This window comes from Pelophylax lessonae (genome assembly GCF_965119305.1).
Source record: "Pelophylax lessonae genome assembly, chromosome: 3".
Lineage (NCBI taxonomy): Eukaryota > Metazoa > Chordata > Amphibia > Anura > Ranidae > Pelophylax > Pelophylax lessonae.
Window position 1 is genome coordinate 250,591,003 of NC_138770.1, and position 20,171 is coordinate 250,611,173.

Genomic DNA, 20,171 nt, shown 5'->3' on the forward strand with positions numbered 1-20,171 from the left:
CCAATCCATGCTGTAAGATAACCAACATGTTCAATTTATCACACTAGCAGCTGTGAAAATGTTATTATAGGAGATACTGATAACTTCTAAAACAGCACTATCATAATGTGCAAATATACTTCTAAAGAATAAATTAATGTACAAAACTACACAAATGTGCAACATGCGATAAATAAGTTTAAAAAAGTGCACAAAAAGTTAATTTGATTACTTGCTCTGAAAAAGACAATATTTTTAGTCTTAAATCAAATGAAAAGCTTTATCAGGTAATTTATAGGCAGATGGCCTTTAAAGATGACCTTTATCCAGCCACCTGAGATCTCCCCAAAAATAAACAAACTCACCAGATTCATATGACCAGCTAACTAAAACTGGAAAAAAAAAATGCTTAGATTCACTTTGGTCACAGATTCTGGACCACATTATTCAATGCACAATAAATACGGGCAGAAGGGCTGTTCCAGATGAAGTCGACTAAGAAGACGTGTATAGATGGGAGCTACACACACAGTAACATCATCATGTACATAAGGGAGGGCACACGTGCCCTGGGGAAATCTTGAGTGGTGTCCTATTCCTGTTGCAGTTTTACAAATGATACATATAAAAATAACTGGCATTCTTCTGACCTTGATCCTTCGATGTAGATGGGATAAAATTTCAGTTCCGAAATTGCCTAAAATAAGGTATACTGATCCTATGGTGCTATCAGGGTATCTTCTGCCTCCATGTCTTCATCAGGTCCTGCATCCTGAAAACAAACCTGTCCAACGTTTTGATGAATCTAGATGCTAGAAAGCCCACATCTGGCAGTCCCCAATGTAAAGATTTATGTCCCAGAACACCACCAAATGAGGACACCATTTCCTCTGGTCCAAACGTTGTCTGCTGAGAAAGTCTGCTTGCAAATTCTCTACCCAAGGAATATGCACCACAAAGGTTGCTGGAATATGAAACTATGCCAAGGATTGGATAAACTCTACTCTCTGCCGTTGCTGTAACACTCCTGGTACCCTTTAATGAGTAATGCAAGCCACTGCTGTGGTATTGTGTGACTGAACCTGGACTGGATAACCAGTGATTAGAAGACCAGTGACTGGTGATCCAATGAAGTAATTACAGATGAATTGCTTGTGAATCTGGGGCTTTGTTATAAAGCTTTCATTCTTCTTGAACAGATAGATCAGGGCTTCCCAAACTTTTTTGGGCCGAGACCCACTTCTGATTACAGTTATTTTTCGGGACCCACTGTAATTGAATATTGTAAAGCGCTACGGAATTTGTTGGCGCTATATAAATGCAAATATTAATAATAATAATGCAGATTTTAAAGGGAGGGGGATGTTAAATTAAAAATATCAATCAATTTATTTTTTAATACACTTAATATTTAAATAAATATATGGCACTCACCCTCCTTCCTCTACCAGCGGTCCACAGTGAAGGTGAAGCCCCTGTTTGCCCTCTCCAGGGCCCAGCACACCTCACCTAGAGTCTCCATGATGTGGAGCTCTATGCTGGTCTTAGTGTCCTGGCTCTTCTCCTTCAGATCCTCTACTGGGGTCACAGAAGCTGCCATGAACTCCTGACACTGCCAGGCCACCTGGTCCTCCTAGAGGCTGCTGTCTCTGTCCGCTATAGCTGAGAGAAGCCCGCCGGCCAGTCTAGCCACCGCCGCTGCTGCCAGCAGGACCGAGGAGCTGGCTCTGCAACCAATGAACATATCCTACATAACAGCCCACATACGTACTCATTGATGCAAGTATCCTCCTCGTGGGAAATGCAGACCAGCCTCCATAAACTGCATGGGCGGGGTCCTGAATCCATCGCGATTTGACTGTTCTGGCTCTCTGTAATTTGCGCAGGCTCGCACAGCACAATTTAAGCAGGCCTGCTCTCAGTGATTTCCAGCTCATCGCGACCCACTCAAATGCAGCTCGCGACCCACCAGTGGGTCCCGACCCACAGTTTGGGAACTCCTGAGATAGATGATGCAGAACTCAGCCCCAACCCATATGACTGGTGCCTGTCTTGACAAACTTCAAATGTCGGGAAATAAAAAAAAAACATAACAACCAACAATGCCAAGCAACCATGACAGAAACATCTTGGTTCAAGAATGCAACCAGATTATTTTGCCCAGAGAAAGACTGGATGGGGATGGTTTACTAAAACTGGAGAGTGCAAAACCTGGTGCAGCTGTGCATGGTGTCCAATCAGCTTCTAACTTCAGCTTGTTCAATTAGGCTTTGACAAAACAACCTGGACTGATTGTTTTCTATGCAGAGCTACACTAGATTTTGCACTCTTCAGTTTTAGTAAATCAACCCTGATATGCCCCTGATGTTGGGATTGAAGCCTGACTCTGCAGATTCATCAACTTCTCTTGCAGCAGGAACACCTTGGCCTGAAGGGTATCTAGGTGAAGGCCCAAGTATTTCAAGTGCTGTGACTGAATCAGAGATTATTTTTCAATCTTCAAGATCTATCTCTGATGTCCGCGCTCTGATTGATACAATGGAATTCAAGGTTAGGTAGGTCTGCTTCTAAAGCAACAGATTTTCCAAGCATCCGAAAACTGAAATACCTCTGAGACAAACAAGAGCAAGAATTGGTGCAATGACCTTTGTAAACACTCTGGAGCCTGAGGCAAGGCTGAAGGGAAAGGCCACAAACGGATAGTGCTTGTGTAACCTTTTAAACTGAAGAAATTGCTGATGATCGAATAGAGTTTATCCTAAAATTTTGGGGGTATGAAAAGGGGTTAAGAGCCTTTAAATTAAAAATGGGACAAATGCCCCCTTTGTTTTTCCGAACTATAAACCAGTTTGAATTCTCTTGGTTTGGGAGCAGAAATGTCAACCAACTGTGACAGCAGTCTCTAAATGGCTAAAAAAAGATTCGTCCAATGTCAGTAAAACATGGCAAGACGTGAAGCAAAGCAAATTAGGTGAAGGGGAAAATCTATTGTGAAACCTTTGAATAATACCTCCCACATGATTGTGTCGACTTTGCAAGCTTCCCAATGTGCAGAAACAAAAAATCTATCAGATGTGGAGGGTAGCGGCAGTGAATTTATCAGCAGTCAAAGATTCTTGGTTTGATTCATCTGGGGAAGGTGGACGATGTGTTAAACGTCAGGGGGAGAAACATTCTGCACCAACCGAGTCATAACTCCTTGCATAACAGTAAAAATACATAATTTAAGAGACAAGAGGAATGAACACTTGGTAATGAAATAGGAGGGCCAAAATAGACCCCAACGAAAATGGCTTTGACTGGGATCTAAAAGAAACTCAGAAGGAAAAGGCCTTACCTACATAATAGCTTAACTTTGCATAAGGTTGGAAAAAAAAAAGTCCTCTGTAAATGGCTCAATTGTAGCTGTAGAGCAATCCCCCCTTCTGTTAAAGTAGATGTAAACCCTCACATACAGTATCTCACTGAGTACATACCTCACATTTTTGTAAATATTTTATTATATCTTTTCATGTGACAACACTGAAGAAATGGCACTTTGCTACAATGTAAAGTAAAGTAGCGAGTGTACAGCTTGAATAACAGTGTACATTTGCTGTCCCCACAAAATAACTCAACACACATCCATGTCTAAACTGTTGGCAGCAAAAGTGAGTACACCCCTAAGTTAAAAAGTGTCTAAATTGGGCCCAAAGTGTCAACATTTTGTGTGGCCACCATTATTTTCCAGCACTGCCTTAACCCTTTTGGGCATGGAGTTCACCAGAGCTTCACAGGTTTCCACTGGAGTCCGCTTCCACTCCTCCATGACGGAGCTGGTGGGACCTTGCGCTCCTCCACCTTCCATTTGAGGATGCCCCACAGAGGATCAATGGAGTTTAGGTCTGGAGACATGCTCTGGGGGACAGATGCAGCATCTACCTAGGTAAGTATGATTAAAAAAAAAATTCCCATACTTCTCTTTTAAGTTGTGGCCCTCAATAGATGATGTAGAATTAAGTGTTTTTAGGATGCACAGATTGTAGAAATGATAAGCTGCTGTAATCGAAGATAAAACTAACACTAATATAAACTAATCAAAACTAACGCTTACATTTGGTTCTCAACTTAAAATAACCATTGCTTTTGTTATGCATGTACAATCATATCTTATCTTATAAGAAAGTAAACAGATATAATATCCTTTGCATTTTAGTATGGGTCACAAACCTGCAGGAAACCGACACCATCCAAGACACCATAATAGACACTCCTTTCCATTAGGTGGCCAGCATATTTTTAGAAGGCTTACTTACTCCGGTTTTGTCACACAGTCGAAGTGTATGGAAGGAGCCCACAGCAAACAGATCTCCATCAGGTGCCCAGGAAACAGATGTAATTGGATACTCATGGGATGGTGAACTGTACAAGAGGCGTCCATAACTATCCCAAACCTGAAAGGTATTTTTCATAAGACAAAAATTTAGACTTTTTTTTGTAGTATTCTGATTCTCTACAGTACAGCCTTACATTGAAGGAATAATCTTGTATCTCACATATACTCTCTCCCTGTCAGAGTAGACTTGTAGGATTAGTGTGGTGTCAGAAACATCACAAAAGCGTTTTTTTTTTTTTGGCTGCTTCAGCTCAGCACTGAAAATAGAAACATTTTGCATAAGGCTGCCATAGACGCTTCGAATACTGGCCGGTTCAGCAAGAACTGGCCTAGATTAGAACCATGTATGGGCAGGCCGAATCTTGATCAGGCAGGCTTGATCAATCAACTTGGGTATAACCAGGCTGATGGATTTTACATGCAATTATTGCTAGCGGCTGTTATAGCCACTAGCAATAATCACTGTGTTCTCCTGGCGGAGACAGATTCACATTTGCTCCACGGCAGGGATTCCCCCATCAACACTGACTGTGTTGATGGGCGATTAGAGTAATTTTCTTTCCCGATTTGTTTTTTGACCATTGTGAGAGAGTTTGCTATCTCCACGGGGCTGAGGACAGTGCCAAGTAGCCTCTCTGGCACAGACACTTCTAGCTTCTTTCCTGAGTGGAAGGCAACGCTGGACAAACAGCTATTTCTGAGAGGTAAATCTGGCTTTTCTATTTTGCTGTACTTACAAAATCACACTGGGAGAAACTAGTTTTACGAGATTATTTATTTTCACAGAAGGGCAAGTTGAGCAAAGGAACAAGGTGGCAAGGTGATTGTTGGGAACAATGTCACAGTAGGAAATTTTTATAGTGTGGCTCTATAGTCAAGTATGCCTTGGTGCACAAGATATGCTATTATCATTCTTTCAAAAAAAAAAAAAATGGTTTTGATCCATGGAACTATGAGTATTAATTTGCCAGCAACAAAACACACTGGAGGCAAAGCCATATAATTGTAAACTCACTCACCCAATGGTGATACCTTAAAGCATGAATTGCACAAATCTTCCAAGCAAAGGATACAACAGAGTTAGACACAGAACATCTCTGTCATGAGGTCTCCTAACTACAGCAGCCTGGCACTTGGATCTGTTTAGCCCTACCTATTATTCATTTGTCCAACAATTGCTTTCTGTTGCCAAATTTGCTGTGCTCAGTTGTCAGTACATCTGAGCTCTAGATCTAAATAATGCAGACTTGCTTTTGGCTTTAGCTAGTTAGACCTAATTTAGTTTTCAGTTTATGTTGAGGAAGCTAAACAAACAATCTGTGCAATCGGATATATGACATTGTGCATTACCTTATATTTACAATCTTCCCCAGCTGATAAAATTAGGTCATTGATAGGATTCCAGTCAACCTTTAAAATTACACCATCATGGGCTTTCCACTGCAACACAGAAAGGAAAAAAGCTGTAAAATGCAGGGCAGGCTACATCTTGCGAGGAGACATTCCATTTCATTGCAAAAGCACCTTCTCACAAGATTTCAACTGTTCTGTATTACCCTAGATCTAGCCGGAAGGAGTGTTACATCGTCCTCCCCAAGGTGCCACAAGAAAAAGATGAGAGCAAGGTAAGTATAAACACCAACTCGTTAGAGGTACATTTTACACCTACTAGTAGTAGGTTATTTGTAAAAGGAAGGAGGTTCAGACAGGGTAAGTGGATCTTTTAGGCTAACCATAGACTGTTCAAATCTCAGCTGGTTGAGAAGCATGTATGGGCAGGCTGATTGTAACCAAGTTGACTGATCGATCAACTTGGGTACAACTAGCATGTTGGATTCTTCTACATAGGTTACTGCCAGCGGCTATAGCCAGTAAGCAGTAACCAATGTTTTCTGCTGGCCGGAAATGTTCCCTGCACCTCCCGCTGGCAGAATACACTAGCGCAGTGGGATGCATTCCCAAATCAACACTGACTGTGTTGATGGGGGAATTGAGTGATTTTCATTCCTTCCACCAAAATCGTATAATCTATGGCCTGCCTTACTGCAAGGGTCACTTTAACTGCTTTATGTAAAATAATTAGCAGGGTATAATTGTATATTCATGACACTCATAATATTATTTTAGTAAAAACTCTACCCCACTGATGCCTGCCAGCAAATTGTGAGATACCTAAGGGAACCTACACAATTGTGGGAAGGAAAAGGGAGAATTTACATCTCTAAAACTGCATATGTACGGGTTTTATCAGGACATCATAAATTATTTTTTCAGGAGCCCTTTCTATTTTATTATCAGCTCTCAAAGGATGTCAAAATAAAGGAATATATGCTAGGTTAAATTTGCGCACTTGCTTGAATTACCTAGATATAATAAATAACTAAAGTGTGTTAAAAAAAGGGATTTTGACTTACCGTAAAATCCATTTCTCTGATGTTCATTGACAGGCACAGCTTCTTCTCTTCTTCACTATTGGGTTTTACTGCCCCCTACAGAAGTAGAACACTAGGCAGGAAAAAAGCTTGACTATGCCTATAGGGCAGTCCCAGGGGGTATATTCCCACTCTCAGCTATAGGCACTCAGTTTTGTTACAAGCAGTGTCAGAAGAAAGCTAACTCCACAGAGGGGTGGGTGATGTATCTGTCAATGAACATCAGAGAAATGGATTTTACGGTAAGTAAAAAATCCCATTTTTTCTTTTGTTTATTGACAGACACAGCTCCTTCTCTTCTTGACCATTGGGACATCCAAAAGCAGTGTCAAACATGAGGTGTGGGAACAGCAAGAAAAAATTCCCAAGGCTAAACCGTAGCCAACCAGGTAACATGGAGCCCAACCATAAACAACTGGAGTTCACCTGAAAAAACCTTGCGGCCAGAAGAAGCATCCACAGATGCCAACACATCCACTTTATAAAAATGTGCAAAGACGACCAGGTGGCCGTCTTGCCAACCTGCATCACTGACGCCTCATGACGGAAGGCCCAGGAAGCACTAAGCGCCCGAATAGAGTGCACCATAACAGGGAAAAGGAGAAACCTGGCCCTTAATTGAAAAGGCCTGAAACAACGTCTGTTCTAACCATCTGGAAATGGTCACAGTCTTGTCCGCAGGTCTGGAAGAGCCCGCTCGTGGCTTGTGAGACCAGGTCCGCTTGAAACCCCTTGTAAAGGCCCTGAAGCGCTTTTATCCCTTGTCTTGAGACCCTGAGAGACGAAAAAGCCTCTTATGAGCCGAAAAGATTGGCCCAAGTCTACGACGGGGCTCCTTGCCTTTGATAGCCTGCAGAAGTAGAGTACTCTTTCCCCCTGTGAGCCCCTAATGATGTCATCCAAAGAAGCTCCAAACAGGCCACCCCAGCACAAAAGGAAGATCAGATAAGGCCTTCTTAGAAGTCTGGTCCACAGACCAGCATTTTAGCCAAAGAATACGCCAAAGGACCATTGCTGATACAGACAGCCTAGAGACCAAGGGAGCTGCATCCAAAGAGGCATTATAGACAAACGCAAAAGCAGGGGAAAGGCTGCTCCCCCTTCAGGTCCTGGCTTAAAAGTTCAGCCCACTCGGTCAGAGTTTGCCACGCCAGGTTTAGGTCCTGAACTATCTACAGTATACATATGGCGGGCCAGAGTGTCCGCTCTCCTATCAGTCGGTTCTTTAAAAACCGGGGACTCCTCAACCAGTATTAAGGTAGATTTATTCAACCTAGAAACTGGCGAGTTCACTACAGTTGGGATCATCCACTTTTAAGCAGGGAATCCTCATAATGATACCGCATAGCAAAGCGCTTAAGGACCACAAGAGTGTGCGTTTTGGACAATCCCACTGTTTTGCAACGATTTTGTCAAAAAAAGGTGAAGAAAGGTGAACACCCTTGCCGCTTTGGAGGACTGTGGGTGCCAAAAGGGACGAACCCCTCTGAAGCAGCATCAGCCACATCCTCCATTTTCAAGGTTTCACGCACAGATACAAAACAATTAGGGGAGGGCCGCCGACTGAGATCCCGACCAAGGGCCAACGAATGGACCACCTACTGGATCCTGCAAAAAAAAAAAAAAAAAAAAAAAGGAGGACGCCCTCCGAGCCCCTCCAAAGAGGCCTGCATAACGAGAAGATAGCCCCCTTACAAGGGAGCTGCCCAAGGTGACGCGGATGCGCAGGCAGGATATCCTGATGGTCTTGCAGCACTAAAAAAGAAGGGCAGGTGCCCTACACAATAATGGCAGCATGGCTGTCATGCCGCAGTCTAAATTTTTTTGGATGCCCAGTGCGAGCCGCGGCAGAGCTGACCACCCAGGGGCAGCAGAGGGGAGTTTGGATGCCCAAATGGAGGGTAGTAACTTCAACCACCCTCACCGGGGCCACCCCACATCGCTCTCAACCAGTAGGCTGCAAAGCCGCTGCCTACATTTTTTGCTGAATAAGGATCTAAACCATAGGCTTCCCCAGCCCAACAGCAGCAGGGAGCCCATCCAGAGGGGGTGGGAAGACCAACAGTGACCACCAAAATTTTAGAGGGGCTGGGGGGAAGGAGAGGAACCCCAGGGTCCTGCTGTCCCAGGAAGGGGCCCACTTCCACCCCTAATCCCTCCAGGGGTAGAGGGGGGACAGCTACTTACCATACCAGGAACAGGGTGGGCACCACTCCTGACAGACCACCACACCATCGGAATGGGGGCTATCGGCCAGGAAGAACGCTGCGACTTGTATCGGTCATATGCGCCCTCGTGGGACATTTAACTCGCAGACCAGCCCCCGTCCACTGGGGCTATGCCGGACCTGACCTAGCACAGAGAGGGCCAGACTGGGAGGGCCCTCTGGATCTGGATTATCCAGTGCGTCGCCCAGGCCGACAGATGATTGTAGATTCTCACAGGAATGAAATTACAAAGATAGGAAAAAGTTCCATTGAAAAGGAAGAAAAATTGCCAGGACTGAAGAATCCAGCAAGGAACTAGGTCCTTACTCCTGACTAGACAGTAAAAAAACAGAGTGCCTATAGCTGAGAGTCGGAGTATACCCCCTGGAACTGCCCCATGGGCGTAGTCAAGCTTTTTCCTGCCTAGTGTCCTACTCCTGTAGGGGGGAAGTATAACCCAATGGTCAAGAAGATAATAAGCTGTGTCCATCAGTGAACGAAAGAGAAATTATGTATTCTTCACAGCACCATATACCTTTGTAACTTTTCCAGGTTTTCCCAATCTACTTAGTTTATCATTTATAGGATTCGCTATTCTGAGAGTTTTCCATTGATTGAAGCACAGAGTGGATCGGTGATGTTCATCTCAACATGAGAATGTAAATAATTATCAGTTTTACTAGTTCTTTTTTTATTATTATTATTATTATTTCAGGTACTTGTATAGCGCTGTCAATTTACGCAGCGCTTTTACATTACATTACACATTCACAGTCTCTGCCCTCAAGGAGCGTACAATCTAACTCACATTCATACATACATAGTAGGGCCAATTTTTTATACAGGAACCAATTAACCTACCAGCATGTCTTTGGAGTGTTGGAGGAAACCGGAGTACCCGGAGGAAACCCACACAGACACAGGGAAAACATGCAAACTCCAGGCAGGTAGTGTCGTGGTTGGGATTTGAACCAGCGACCCTCTTGCTGCTAGGTGAAAGTGCTAACCACTACACCACTGTGCAGCTTTTCTATATGCTTGTGTTTGACTTTTAATATGTGTGTACCCTCCTTTTACTCAATAAATGTATAGTTTTGCTAGTTACACTATGGAGTTTCTTTTTTTATTCTCTACATTTTAAATATTTTTTTGAAATTGTATTTATTTTTTTGTGTATTACACTTTTAAGGTAAATTAAAAACACACAAAACAATATCATATTTATAAGATGAACTTAAGGCAAACAGCTAAGAACTGAAATTGGCTTTTGCATATTGACTATTTGTTTGTTAAATTTACTTTATTCTTTTTTTATGGTGTTACCAATATCCAGTGATCTGTGCAGTGCTTGGGAGTTTGAGAGATGGCTGGAAATATGAATAAAATGTCAGATATGCCAATCCTCCATTATATGGTACCAGTAGTTATTGGTGACCATCATCATGCTAGACAAGACGTGTGTGATTTCCAGACAATCAATTCATATATTTCTCTGTCATTTTTTACTGAAAGGATTAATATGGTTACATTTCCTATAGTTTAGGTTATATTATTCTCCTGCAAGGGATTTAAGAAACTAATGTTGTCAGGTACCTGTAAAATCTTGGAATTGGGCTGCAGTGGCTTAATGATAAGCTGTTTTCCAAGAGGGTAGAGAACTTTCTCAGAATCTGGGCCCCAAGCAATGGAGTATATTGGTAAACCTATGAAAGCAAGACACAATTCAGAAAATGTATACTATGCATGTAATTACAATCTATGCAATTCTAAAAAAAACAGACCATCATTGCAAATCATTAAGGAACTACTGCTGTAATAAAAAAAAATAAAAAAAAGGATAATAAAAAATAAAAACTGCTATAGGTACAAACTATAGGCATCCACACCTGAAGCAGAAACCAATACTCTGCTTTTGTGACAGAATCCCAGCTGTTCTGGCAGGCAAAGCCTTTTCCTGCATCCTGCACTTACCTATTGACCAGTGATGCAGTCCATTATAGTTAGGCCAAATTGCGAAATAGGTGGGGGGTCTTGTCATGATAATGACATGGTACTATCCCCCTATAATATCAAAATAGAAAATCCCCCTGTAACCCCAAAGGGGCTAGTGGAAAAAGGAAATGCAGAATGTCAAAAAGAAATCATCCATAAAATCACTTATCCACCTATCAGCTTTTATGAGTGTTTAGATTGGGGGTCTCATACTGGCAGTCCTCCAGTTGTTGCAGAACTACAAGTCCCATCATGCCTGTGCCTATAAGAGTCATGCTTGTAACTGTCAGCCTTGCAATACATCATGGAAATTGTAGTTCTGCAACAGCTGGAGGACCACCAGTTTGAGACCCCTGGATTAGATGCATATTCTCTATACCAGATTGAAACTGACAATACATCTTTTTATGTTTTTGCTGAATTTAATGTAGAAATAGAAAAAAAAAATAGGATTTTTGACTTACGATAAAATCCATTTCTCTGATATGCATTGACGGACACACCTTCACAGAGGGGTGTGTGCCGTGTCCGTCAATGAACATCAGAGAAATGGATTTTACAGTAAGTCAAAAATTCAATTTTCTCTTTCTTTCATTGATGGACACAGCTTCTGATTCTTCTTAACCGTTGGGATATCCCAAAGTGTTAAACATGAGGGGTGAGAAAAACATCAGAAAAAAAAAGAAAAAAAAAAAACGCCAGGACCAGAGATCCCAGCAAGGAAACTAGGTCCTTACTCCTGACTAGGCAGAGAAAAAACTGAGTGCCTATAGCTGAGAATGGGTGTATACCCCCTGGGACTGCCCATAGGCGTAGTCAAGCGTTTTCCTGCCTAGTGTCCTACTCCTGTAGGGGGCAGTAGAACCCAATGGTTAAGAAGAATCAGGAGCTGAGTCTGTCAATGAACAAAAGAGAAATGTAATTTTATGGATGATTTATTTTTGAGTTGTGTTTTGGCACATAAAATTTCCCTTTTGGGGGTACATAGGATGTTTCTATTTTTTTATAGTTAGGCCAACAGAAACGTGTTGGAGGCTGGAAAAAAAAAACAAGCTCAGAAACTACTTGGAAGTGTTTGAGCTCTTCCTATCAGAACAGCCTGACAACTGGCAGTAAAATGTCAGGGTATTTGAGGCTACTGCAGGTTTGTGCAGGCAGCTTTATGCTGTTCCAGTCACATAGAAAGGGGGGAAGTTTCTAACGGGAATGCAGTTTTGTGCAACAAAACAGACCTTTGGAAAAAAAACAAAAAAAAAACAAAAAAGAGACAAGGTCATGTGTTCTATTCAATTTTGAAAAAAATATTTTTTATGCCCCATTAAACACAAGCGTCTACATGTATGTCAACAACTAAGTATGCAAAATTGTACCACTTACCATTTTGCGCCAATGTAGATCTCAGCATTCCACTTCGCGACCAAATCTTTACATGTCCATCCTCACCAACTGCAAAAATGTACACAACTTTTGGTTACTAATTTTTTTTTTCAAATTATTTATTTATATAAATAAAGCATCCAACAAAACAGTGCAATACAATAAAACAGAAGTAGCATCTCACAAAAAGCAAGAAAAAGAAAATGTTACGGCATGTATAGAGAACATATAACGCCAAAAATGCAAAATGAATAACATATACATACATGTAAGTAAAAGAGGTCGCGTTAAATTTGAAGCGGCCCAGACCGTGTTGATAGTAATCTTAGGAGTATGTAGAATTTCCTAAATACCGGCTAAAAGCCATGTAGGCCAAAGGACTGAAAACATCCCTTGAAGGTCAAGGAGACTTGGTTACTAACTTTTATGCATCTAGTTGCTCAGTATCTACAGAAACAAGACACACCAAAGCACAGCACAGTGTAACATCGAAACAAAACAGATTTCCTTACAGTAAAATAACTTTTTTTCTTTGTGCTGTACTCAGGTGGAAATCTTATAACTGTAAATGTAAGTTTTGGTTTACCCAACTACACTCGGAGTGTCTCCAAAGCAAAACATTTTTTAGATTGCCATGTGTCCCAGTTTTCACTAGAAAATGCATAGAGGTGATATCAAATAGGGAAAAGAGTTGCAGTGACAAAAAAATATAAAAGAGGATTTTCCCTACTTTAAAGATATTTTCTCTCATTTCCGGTTGTGATGATGGGACAAAAAGAAAAGGAAAAACTACCAAATGGGGTATAGATGGCAAAAACCTGACAGGACTTTCAACCCTTTTTTCTACTTAAAAAAGTTCTACCTTTAGATATAACTTTAAAGCCAAACTCCAAGTGAACAGCTAAATACACATATAAAATACATATATAAAGAGCAGTTTTACTTTACCAGTGGATTTGGATTTCTGTGCATCCAATTCTGAGATTTATACAGATCTACCACACGGCACAGCCTTGTCTGAGAGGAGAAGAGAACTGATTTTTCTTTGCTGCAATTCCTTGACACATACACATATATATATATATATATATATATATATATATAAACATACATACACACACACACATAAACATATATAACACACACACACACACACATTTATTATATATATATATATATATATATATATATATATATATACACATATACATACACACACACACACACACACACACACACACACACACACACACACACACGGTCAGGTCCATAAATATTGGGACATCGACAATTCTAATCTTTCTGGCTCTATACACCACCACAATGGATTTGATATGGATTTGATATGAAACAAACAAGATGTGCTTTAACTGCAGACTTTACGCTTTAATTTGAGGGTATTTACACCAAATTAGGTGAAAGGTGTAGGAATTACAACAATTTGTATATGTGCCTCCCACTTTTTAAGTGACCAAAAGTAATGGGACAATCAGCTGCTCAGCTGTTCCATGGCCAGGTGTGTGTTATTCCCTCATTATTCCATTTACAATGGTCCAGAGTTAATTTCAAGTGTGCTATTTGCATTTGGAATCTGTTGCTGTCAACTCTCAACATGAGATCCAAAGAGCTGTCGCTATCAGTGAAGAAAGCCATCATTAGGCTGAAATAACAAAAAAAAACAATTAGAGAGATAGCAAAACCATTAGGTGTGGCCAAATCAACTGTTTGGAACATCCTTAAAAAGAAAGAATGCACCGGTGAGCTCAGCAACACCAAAAGACCCAGAAGACCACAGAAAACAACTGTGGTGGATGACCGAAGAATTCTTTCCCTGGTGAAGAAAACACCCTTCACAACAGTTGGCCAGATCAAGAACCCTCTCCAGGAGGTAGGCGTATGTGTGTCAAAGTCAACAATCAAGAGAAGACTTCACCAGAGTGGATACAGAGGGTTCACCACAAGATGTAAACCATTGGTGAGCCTCAAAAACAGGAAGGCCAGATTAGAGTTTGCCAAACATCATCTAAAAAAGCCTTCACAGTTCTGGAACAACATCCTATGGACAGATGAGACCAAGATCAACTTGTACCAGAGTGATGGGAAGAGAAGAGCATGGAGAAGGAAAGGAACTGATCAGGAACCAAAGCATACCACCTCATCAGTGAAGCATGGGGTGGTGGTAGTGTCATGGCGAGGGCATGTATGGCTGCCAATGGAACTGGTTCTCTTGTATTTATTGATGATGTGACTGCTGACAAAGCAGCAGGATGAATTCTGAAGTATTTTGGGCAATAGTATCTGCTCATATTCAGCCAAATGCTTCAGAACTCACTGGACGGCGCTTCACAGTGCAGATGGACAATGACCCGAAGCATACTGCGAAAGCAACCAAAGAGTTTTTTAAGGTAAAGAAGTGGAATGTTACGCAATGGCCAAGTCAATCACCTGACCTGAATCCGGTTGAGCATGCATTTCACTTGCTGAAGACAAAACTAAAAGGGAAAATGCCCCAAGAACAAGCAGGAACTGAAGACAGTTGCAGTAGAGGCGTGGCAGAGCATCACCAGGAATGAAACCCAGCGTCTGGTGATGTCTATGCGTTCCAGACTTCAGGCTATAATTGACTGCAAAGGATTTGCAACCAAGTATTAAAAAGTGAAAGTTTGATTTATGATTGTTAACCTGTCCCATTAAAAAGTGGGAGGCACATATACAAACTGTTGTAATTCCTACACCGTTCACCTGGTTTGAATGTAAATACCCTCAAAATAAAGCTGAAAGTCTACAGTTAAAGCACATCTTGTTTGTTTCATTTCAAATCCATTGTGGTGGTGTATAGAGCCAAAAAGATTAGAATTGCGTCCATGTCCCAATATTTATGGACCTGACTGTATATACACACACACACACTATCTCAGAAAAGTGAGTACACCCCTCATATTTTTGTAAATATTTTATTATATCTTTTCATGTGACAATACTGAGGAAATGACACTTTGCTACAATGTAAAGTAGTGAGTACAGCTTGAAGAACAGTGAAAAAATGGCTGTCCTCTCAAAATAACTCACCACACAGCCAATGAAGTCTAAACTGCTGACAACAAAAGCGAGGACACCCCTAAGTTGAAATGTCCAAATTGGGCCCAAAGTGTCAATATTTTTTGTGGCCACCATTATTTTCCAGCACTGCCTTAACCCTCTTGGGCATGGAGTTCACCAGAGCTTCACAGGTTACCACTAGAGTCTTCTTCCACTCCTTCATGATGCCATCATGGAACTGGTGGATGTCGGAGACCTTGCACTCCTTCACCTTCTGTTTGAGGATGCCCCACAGTGGCTCAATAGGGTTTAGGTCTGGAGACATGCTTGGCCAGTCCATCACCTTTACCCTCAGCTTCTTTAGCAAGGCAGTGGTCATCTTGGAGGTGCGTTTGGGGTCGTTATGTTGTAATACTGCCCCTCAGCCCAGTCTCCGAAGGGAGGGGATCATGCTCTGTTCTAGTATGTCACAGTACATGTTGGCATTCATGGTATCCTCAATGAACTGTAGCTCCTTAACACCAGCAACAATCACGCAGCCCCAAACCATGACACTCCCACCACCATGCTTGACTGTAGGCAAAACACACTTGTCTTTGTACTCCTCACCTGGTTGCAGCCACACATGCTTGACACCATTTGAACCAAATAAGTTTATCTTGGTCTCATCAGACCACAGAACAGGGTTCTAGTAATCCATGTCCTTAGTCTGCTTGTCTTCAGTAAACGGTTTGCGAGCTTTCTTATGCATCAGCTTTAGAAGAGGCTTCCTTCTGGGACGGCAGCCAGGCAGACTAATTTGATGCAGTGTACGGCGTATGGTCTGAGCACTGACCGGCTGACCCCCTCCCCCCACCACTTCAACCTCTGCAGCAATGCTGGCAGCACTCATACATCTATTTGCCAAAGACAACCTCTGGGTAGGACGCGGAGCACGTGCACTCAACTTCTTTGGTCGACCATGGCAAGGACTGTTCTGAGTGGAACCTGTCCTGGTAAACCGCTGTATGGTCTTGGCCACCATGTTGCAGCTCAGTTTCAGGGTCTTGGCAATCTTCTTATAGCCTAGGCCATCTTTATGTAGAGCAACATGAGGTGTCCATGCCATGAGGTGTCATGTTGAACTTCCAGTGACCAGTATGAGAGAATGAGAGCGATAACACCAAATTTAAACACATCTGCTCCCCATCCACACATGAGACCTCAGTCACATGACACCAGGGAGGGAAAATGGCTAATTGGACCCAATTTGGACATTTTCCCTTAGAGGTGTACCCCTTTTTCGTTGCCAGTGGTTTAGACATTAATGGCTGTGTGCTGAATTATTTTCAGGGGACAGCAAATATACACTGTTATACAAGCTGTACACTCACTACTTTGCATTGTAGCAAAGTGTAATTTCTTCAGTGTTGTCACATGAAAAGAAATAATAAAATATTTACAAAAATGTGAGGGATGTACTCACTTTTGTGAGATATAGATATATATATATATATATATATATATATATATATATATATATATACACACACACACACACACACAGTGCTTTGCGAAAGTATTCGGCCCCCTTGAACTTTTCAACCTTTTGCCACATTTCAGGCTTCAAACATAAAGATATAAAACTGTAATTTTTTGTGAAGAATCATCAACGAGTGGGACACAATCATGCAGTGGAATGAAATTTATTGGATATTTAAAACTTTAACAAATAAAAAACTGAAAAATTGGGCATGCAAAATTATTCAGCCCCCTTAAGTTAATACTTTGTAGCGCCACCTTTTGATGCGATTACAGCTGTAAGTCGCTTGGGGTATGTCTCCTTTCAGTTTTGCACATCGAGAAACTGACATTTTTGCCCATTCCTCCTTGCAAAACAGCTCGAGCTCAGTGAGGTTGGATGGAGAGCGTTTGTGAACAGCAGTTTTCAGTTCTTTCCACAGATTCTCGATTGGATTCAGGTCTGGACTTTGGCTTGGCCATTCTAACACCTGGATATGTTTATTTGTGAACCATTCCATTGTAGATTTTGCTTTATGTTTTTGTAGACTCCATCAGGTTTTCTTCCAGAATGGTCCTGTATTTGGCTCCACCCATCTTCCCATCAATTTTAACCATCTTCCCTGTCCCTGCTGAAGAAAAGCAGGCCCAAACCATGATGCTGCCACCACCATGTTTGACAGTGGGGATGGTGTGTTCAGGGTGATGAGCTGTGTTGCTTTTACGCCAAACATAAGGTTTTGCATTGTTGCCAAAAAGTTTGATTTTGGTTTCATCTGACCAGAGCACCTTCTTCCACGTTTAGTGTGTCTCCCAGGTGGCTTGTGGCAAACTTTAAACGACACTTTTTATGGATATCTTTAAGAAATGGCTTTCTTCTTGCCACTCTTTTATAAAGGCCAGATTTGTGCAGTATACGACTGATTGTTGTCCTATGGACAGAGTCTCCCACCTCAGCTGTAGATCTCTGCAGTTCATCCAGAGTGATCATGGGCCTCTTGGCTGCATCTCTGATCAGTCTTCTCCTTGTATGAGCTGAAAGTTTAGGAGGGACGGCCAGGTCTTCGTAGATTTGCAGTGGTCTGATACTCCTTCCATTTCAATATTATCGCTTGCACAGTGCTCCTTGGGATGTTTAAAGCTTGGGAAATCTTTTTTTTTATTCAAATGCGGCTTTAAACTTCTCCACAACAGTATATCGAACCTGCCTGGTGTGTTCCTTGTTCTTCATGATGCTCTCTGTGCTTTAAACGGACCTCTGAGACTATCACAGTGCAGGTGCATTTATACAGAGACTTGATTACACACAGGTGGATTCTATTTATCATCATTAGTCATTTGGGTCAACATTGGATCATTCAGAGATCTTCACTTTACTTCTGGAGAGAGTTTGCTGCACTGAAAGTAAAGGGGCTGAATAATTTTGCACGCCCAATTTTTCAGTTTTTTGATAAAAAAGTTTGAAATATCCAATAAATTTTATTCCACTTCATGATTGTGTCCCACTTGTTGATTTTTCACAAAAAATTACAGTTTTATATCTTTATGTTTGAAGCCTGAAATGTGGCAAACGGTCGCAAAGTTCAAGGGGGGCGAATACTTTCGCAAGGCACTGTGTATACATATATATATATATATATATACATACATACATACATACATACATACACACAGTGAGGGAGAAAAATAATTGATCCCCTGCTGATTTTGTACGTTTGAAGACTGACAAAGAAATGATCAGTCTATAACTTTAATGGTAGGTTTATATTAACAGTGAGAGACAGAACAACAAAACAATCCAGAAAAACGAATTTCAAAAAAAGTTATACATTTATTTGCATTTTATTCAGTGAAAAAAGTATTTGACCCCTTTGCAAAACATAACTCAGTATTTGGTGGCAAAACTCTTGTTATCAATCACAGAGGTCAGACGTTTCTTGTAGTTGGCCACCAGGTTTGCACACCTCTCAGGAGGGATTTTGTCCGACTTCTCTTTGCAGATCCTATCCAAGTCATTAAGGTTTCAACGCAGACGTTCGGTAACTCGAACCTTTAGCTCCCTCCACATATTTTCTATGGGCTTAAGGTCTGGAGAATGGCTAGGCCACTTCAGGACCTTAATGTACTTCTTCTTGAGCCCCTCTTTTATTACCTTGGCCGTCTGTTTTGGGTCATTGTCATGCTGGAATACCCATCCACGACCCATTTTCAATGCCCTGGCTGGGGGAAGGAGATTCTCACCCAAGATTTGATGGAACATGACCCCATCCATCTTCCCTTTGATGTGGTGAAGTTGTCCTGTCCCCTTAGCAGAAAAAACACTCCCAAAGCATAATGTTTCCACCTCCATGTATGACCGGGGGGATGGTGTTCTTGGGGTCATAGGCAGCATTCCTCCTCCTCCAAACACAGCGAGTTGAGATGATGACCAAAACACTTTCACCCAGCTCTCCTCTGAATCCTTCAGATGTTCATTAGCAAACTTCAGACGGGCCTGTACATGTGCTTTCTTGAGCAGGGGGACCCTGGAGGCACTGCAGGATTTCAGTCCTTTACAACGTTACCAATTGTTTTCTTAGTGGCTATGGTCCCAGCTGCCTTGACATCAAAGATTCTCCCGTGTAGTTTTGGGCTGATTGCTCACCGTTCTCATGATTATTGAAACTCAACGAAGTGAGATCCTGCATGGAGCCCCAGACCAAGGGAGATTGACAGATATTTTCTGTTTCTTCCATTTATCAATATTCGCACAACTGTTTTCACCCTCTCAACGCTGCTTGGTGATGGACTTGTAGCCCATTCTAGCCTTGTGTAGGTCTACAATCTTGTCCCTGACATCCCTGGACAGCTCTTTGGTCTTGGCAATGGTGGAGAGTTTGGAATCTGATTGATTTCTCCTGGACACGTGTCTTTTTTTACAGGTAACCTGAGATTAGGAGCACTCCCTTTAAGAGAATGCTCCTAACCTCAGCTCATTACCTGTATAGAAGACACCTGGGAGCCAAAAATATTGCTGACTTATAGGGGATCAAATACTTATTTAATTTATTAAAATGCAAATCAATTTATAACTTTTTTGAAATTAGTTTTTCTAGATATTTTTGTTCTTATTCTGTCTCTTGCTTTAAAAAAAGCCTACTTTTAAAATGATAAACTGATCATTTGTTTGTCAGTGGACAAACGTACAAAATTATCAGGAAACCAAATACTTTTTTTCCCCTCACTGTACACGTACATATTTGCATGAATTTTCAATGTTATGCAAGTATC

General features: G+C 41.5%; 1 protein-coding gene across 1 annotated transcript in view; it reads right to left on the minus strand.

Moving 5' to 3' along the window:
• IFT80 (intraflagellar transport 80) overlaps positions 1-20,171 on the minus strand; it is a 337,369-nt gene that overhangs the window by 246,545 nt on the left and 70,653 nt on the right. The window contains exons 5-8 of the mRNA XM_082249425.1: positions 12,363-12,431; positions 10,587-10,696; positions 5,705-5,794; positions 4,275-4,412 (exon numbers count right to left, since the gene is read on the minus strand). Coding sequence (XP_082105551.1) covers positions 4,275-4,412; positions 5,705-5,794; positions 10,587-10,696; positions 12,363-12,431 — 407 coding nt within the window. The remainder of the gene's footprint in view (positions 1-4,274; positions 4,413-5,704; positions 5,795-10,586; positions 10,697-12,362; positions 12,432-20,171) is intronic.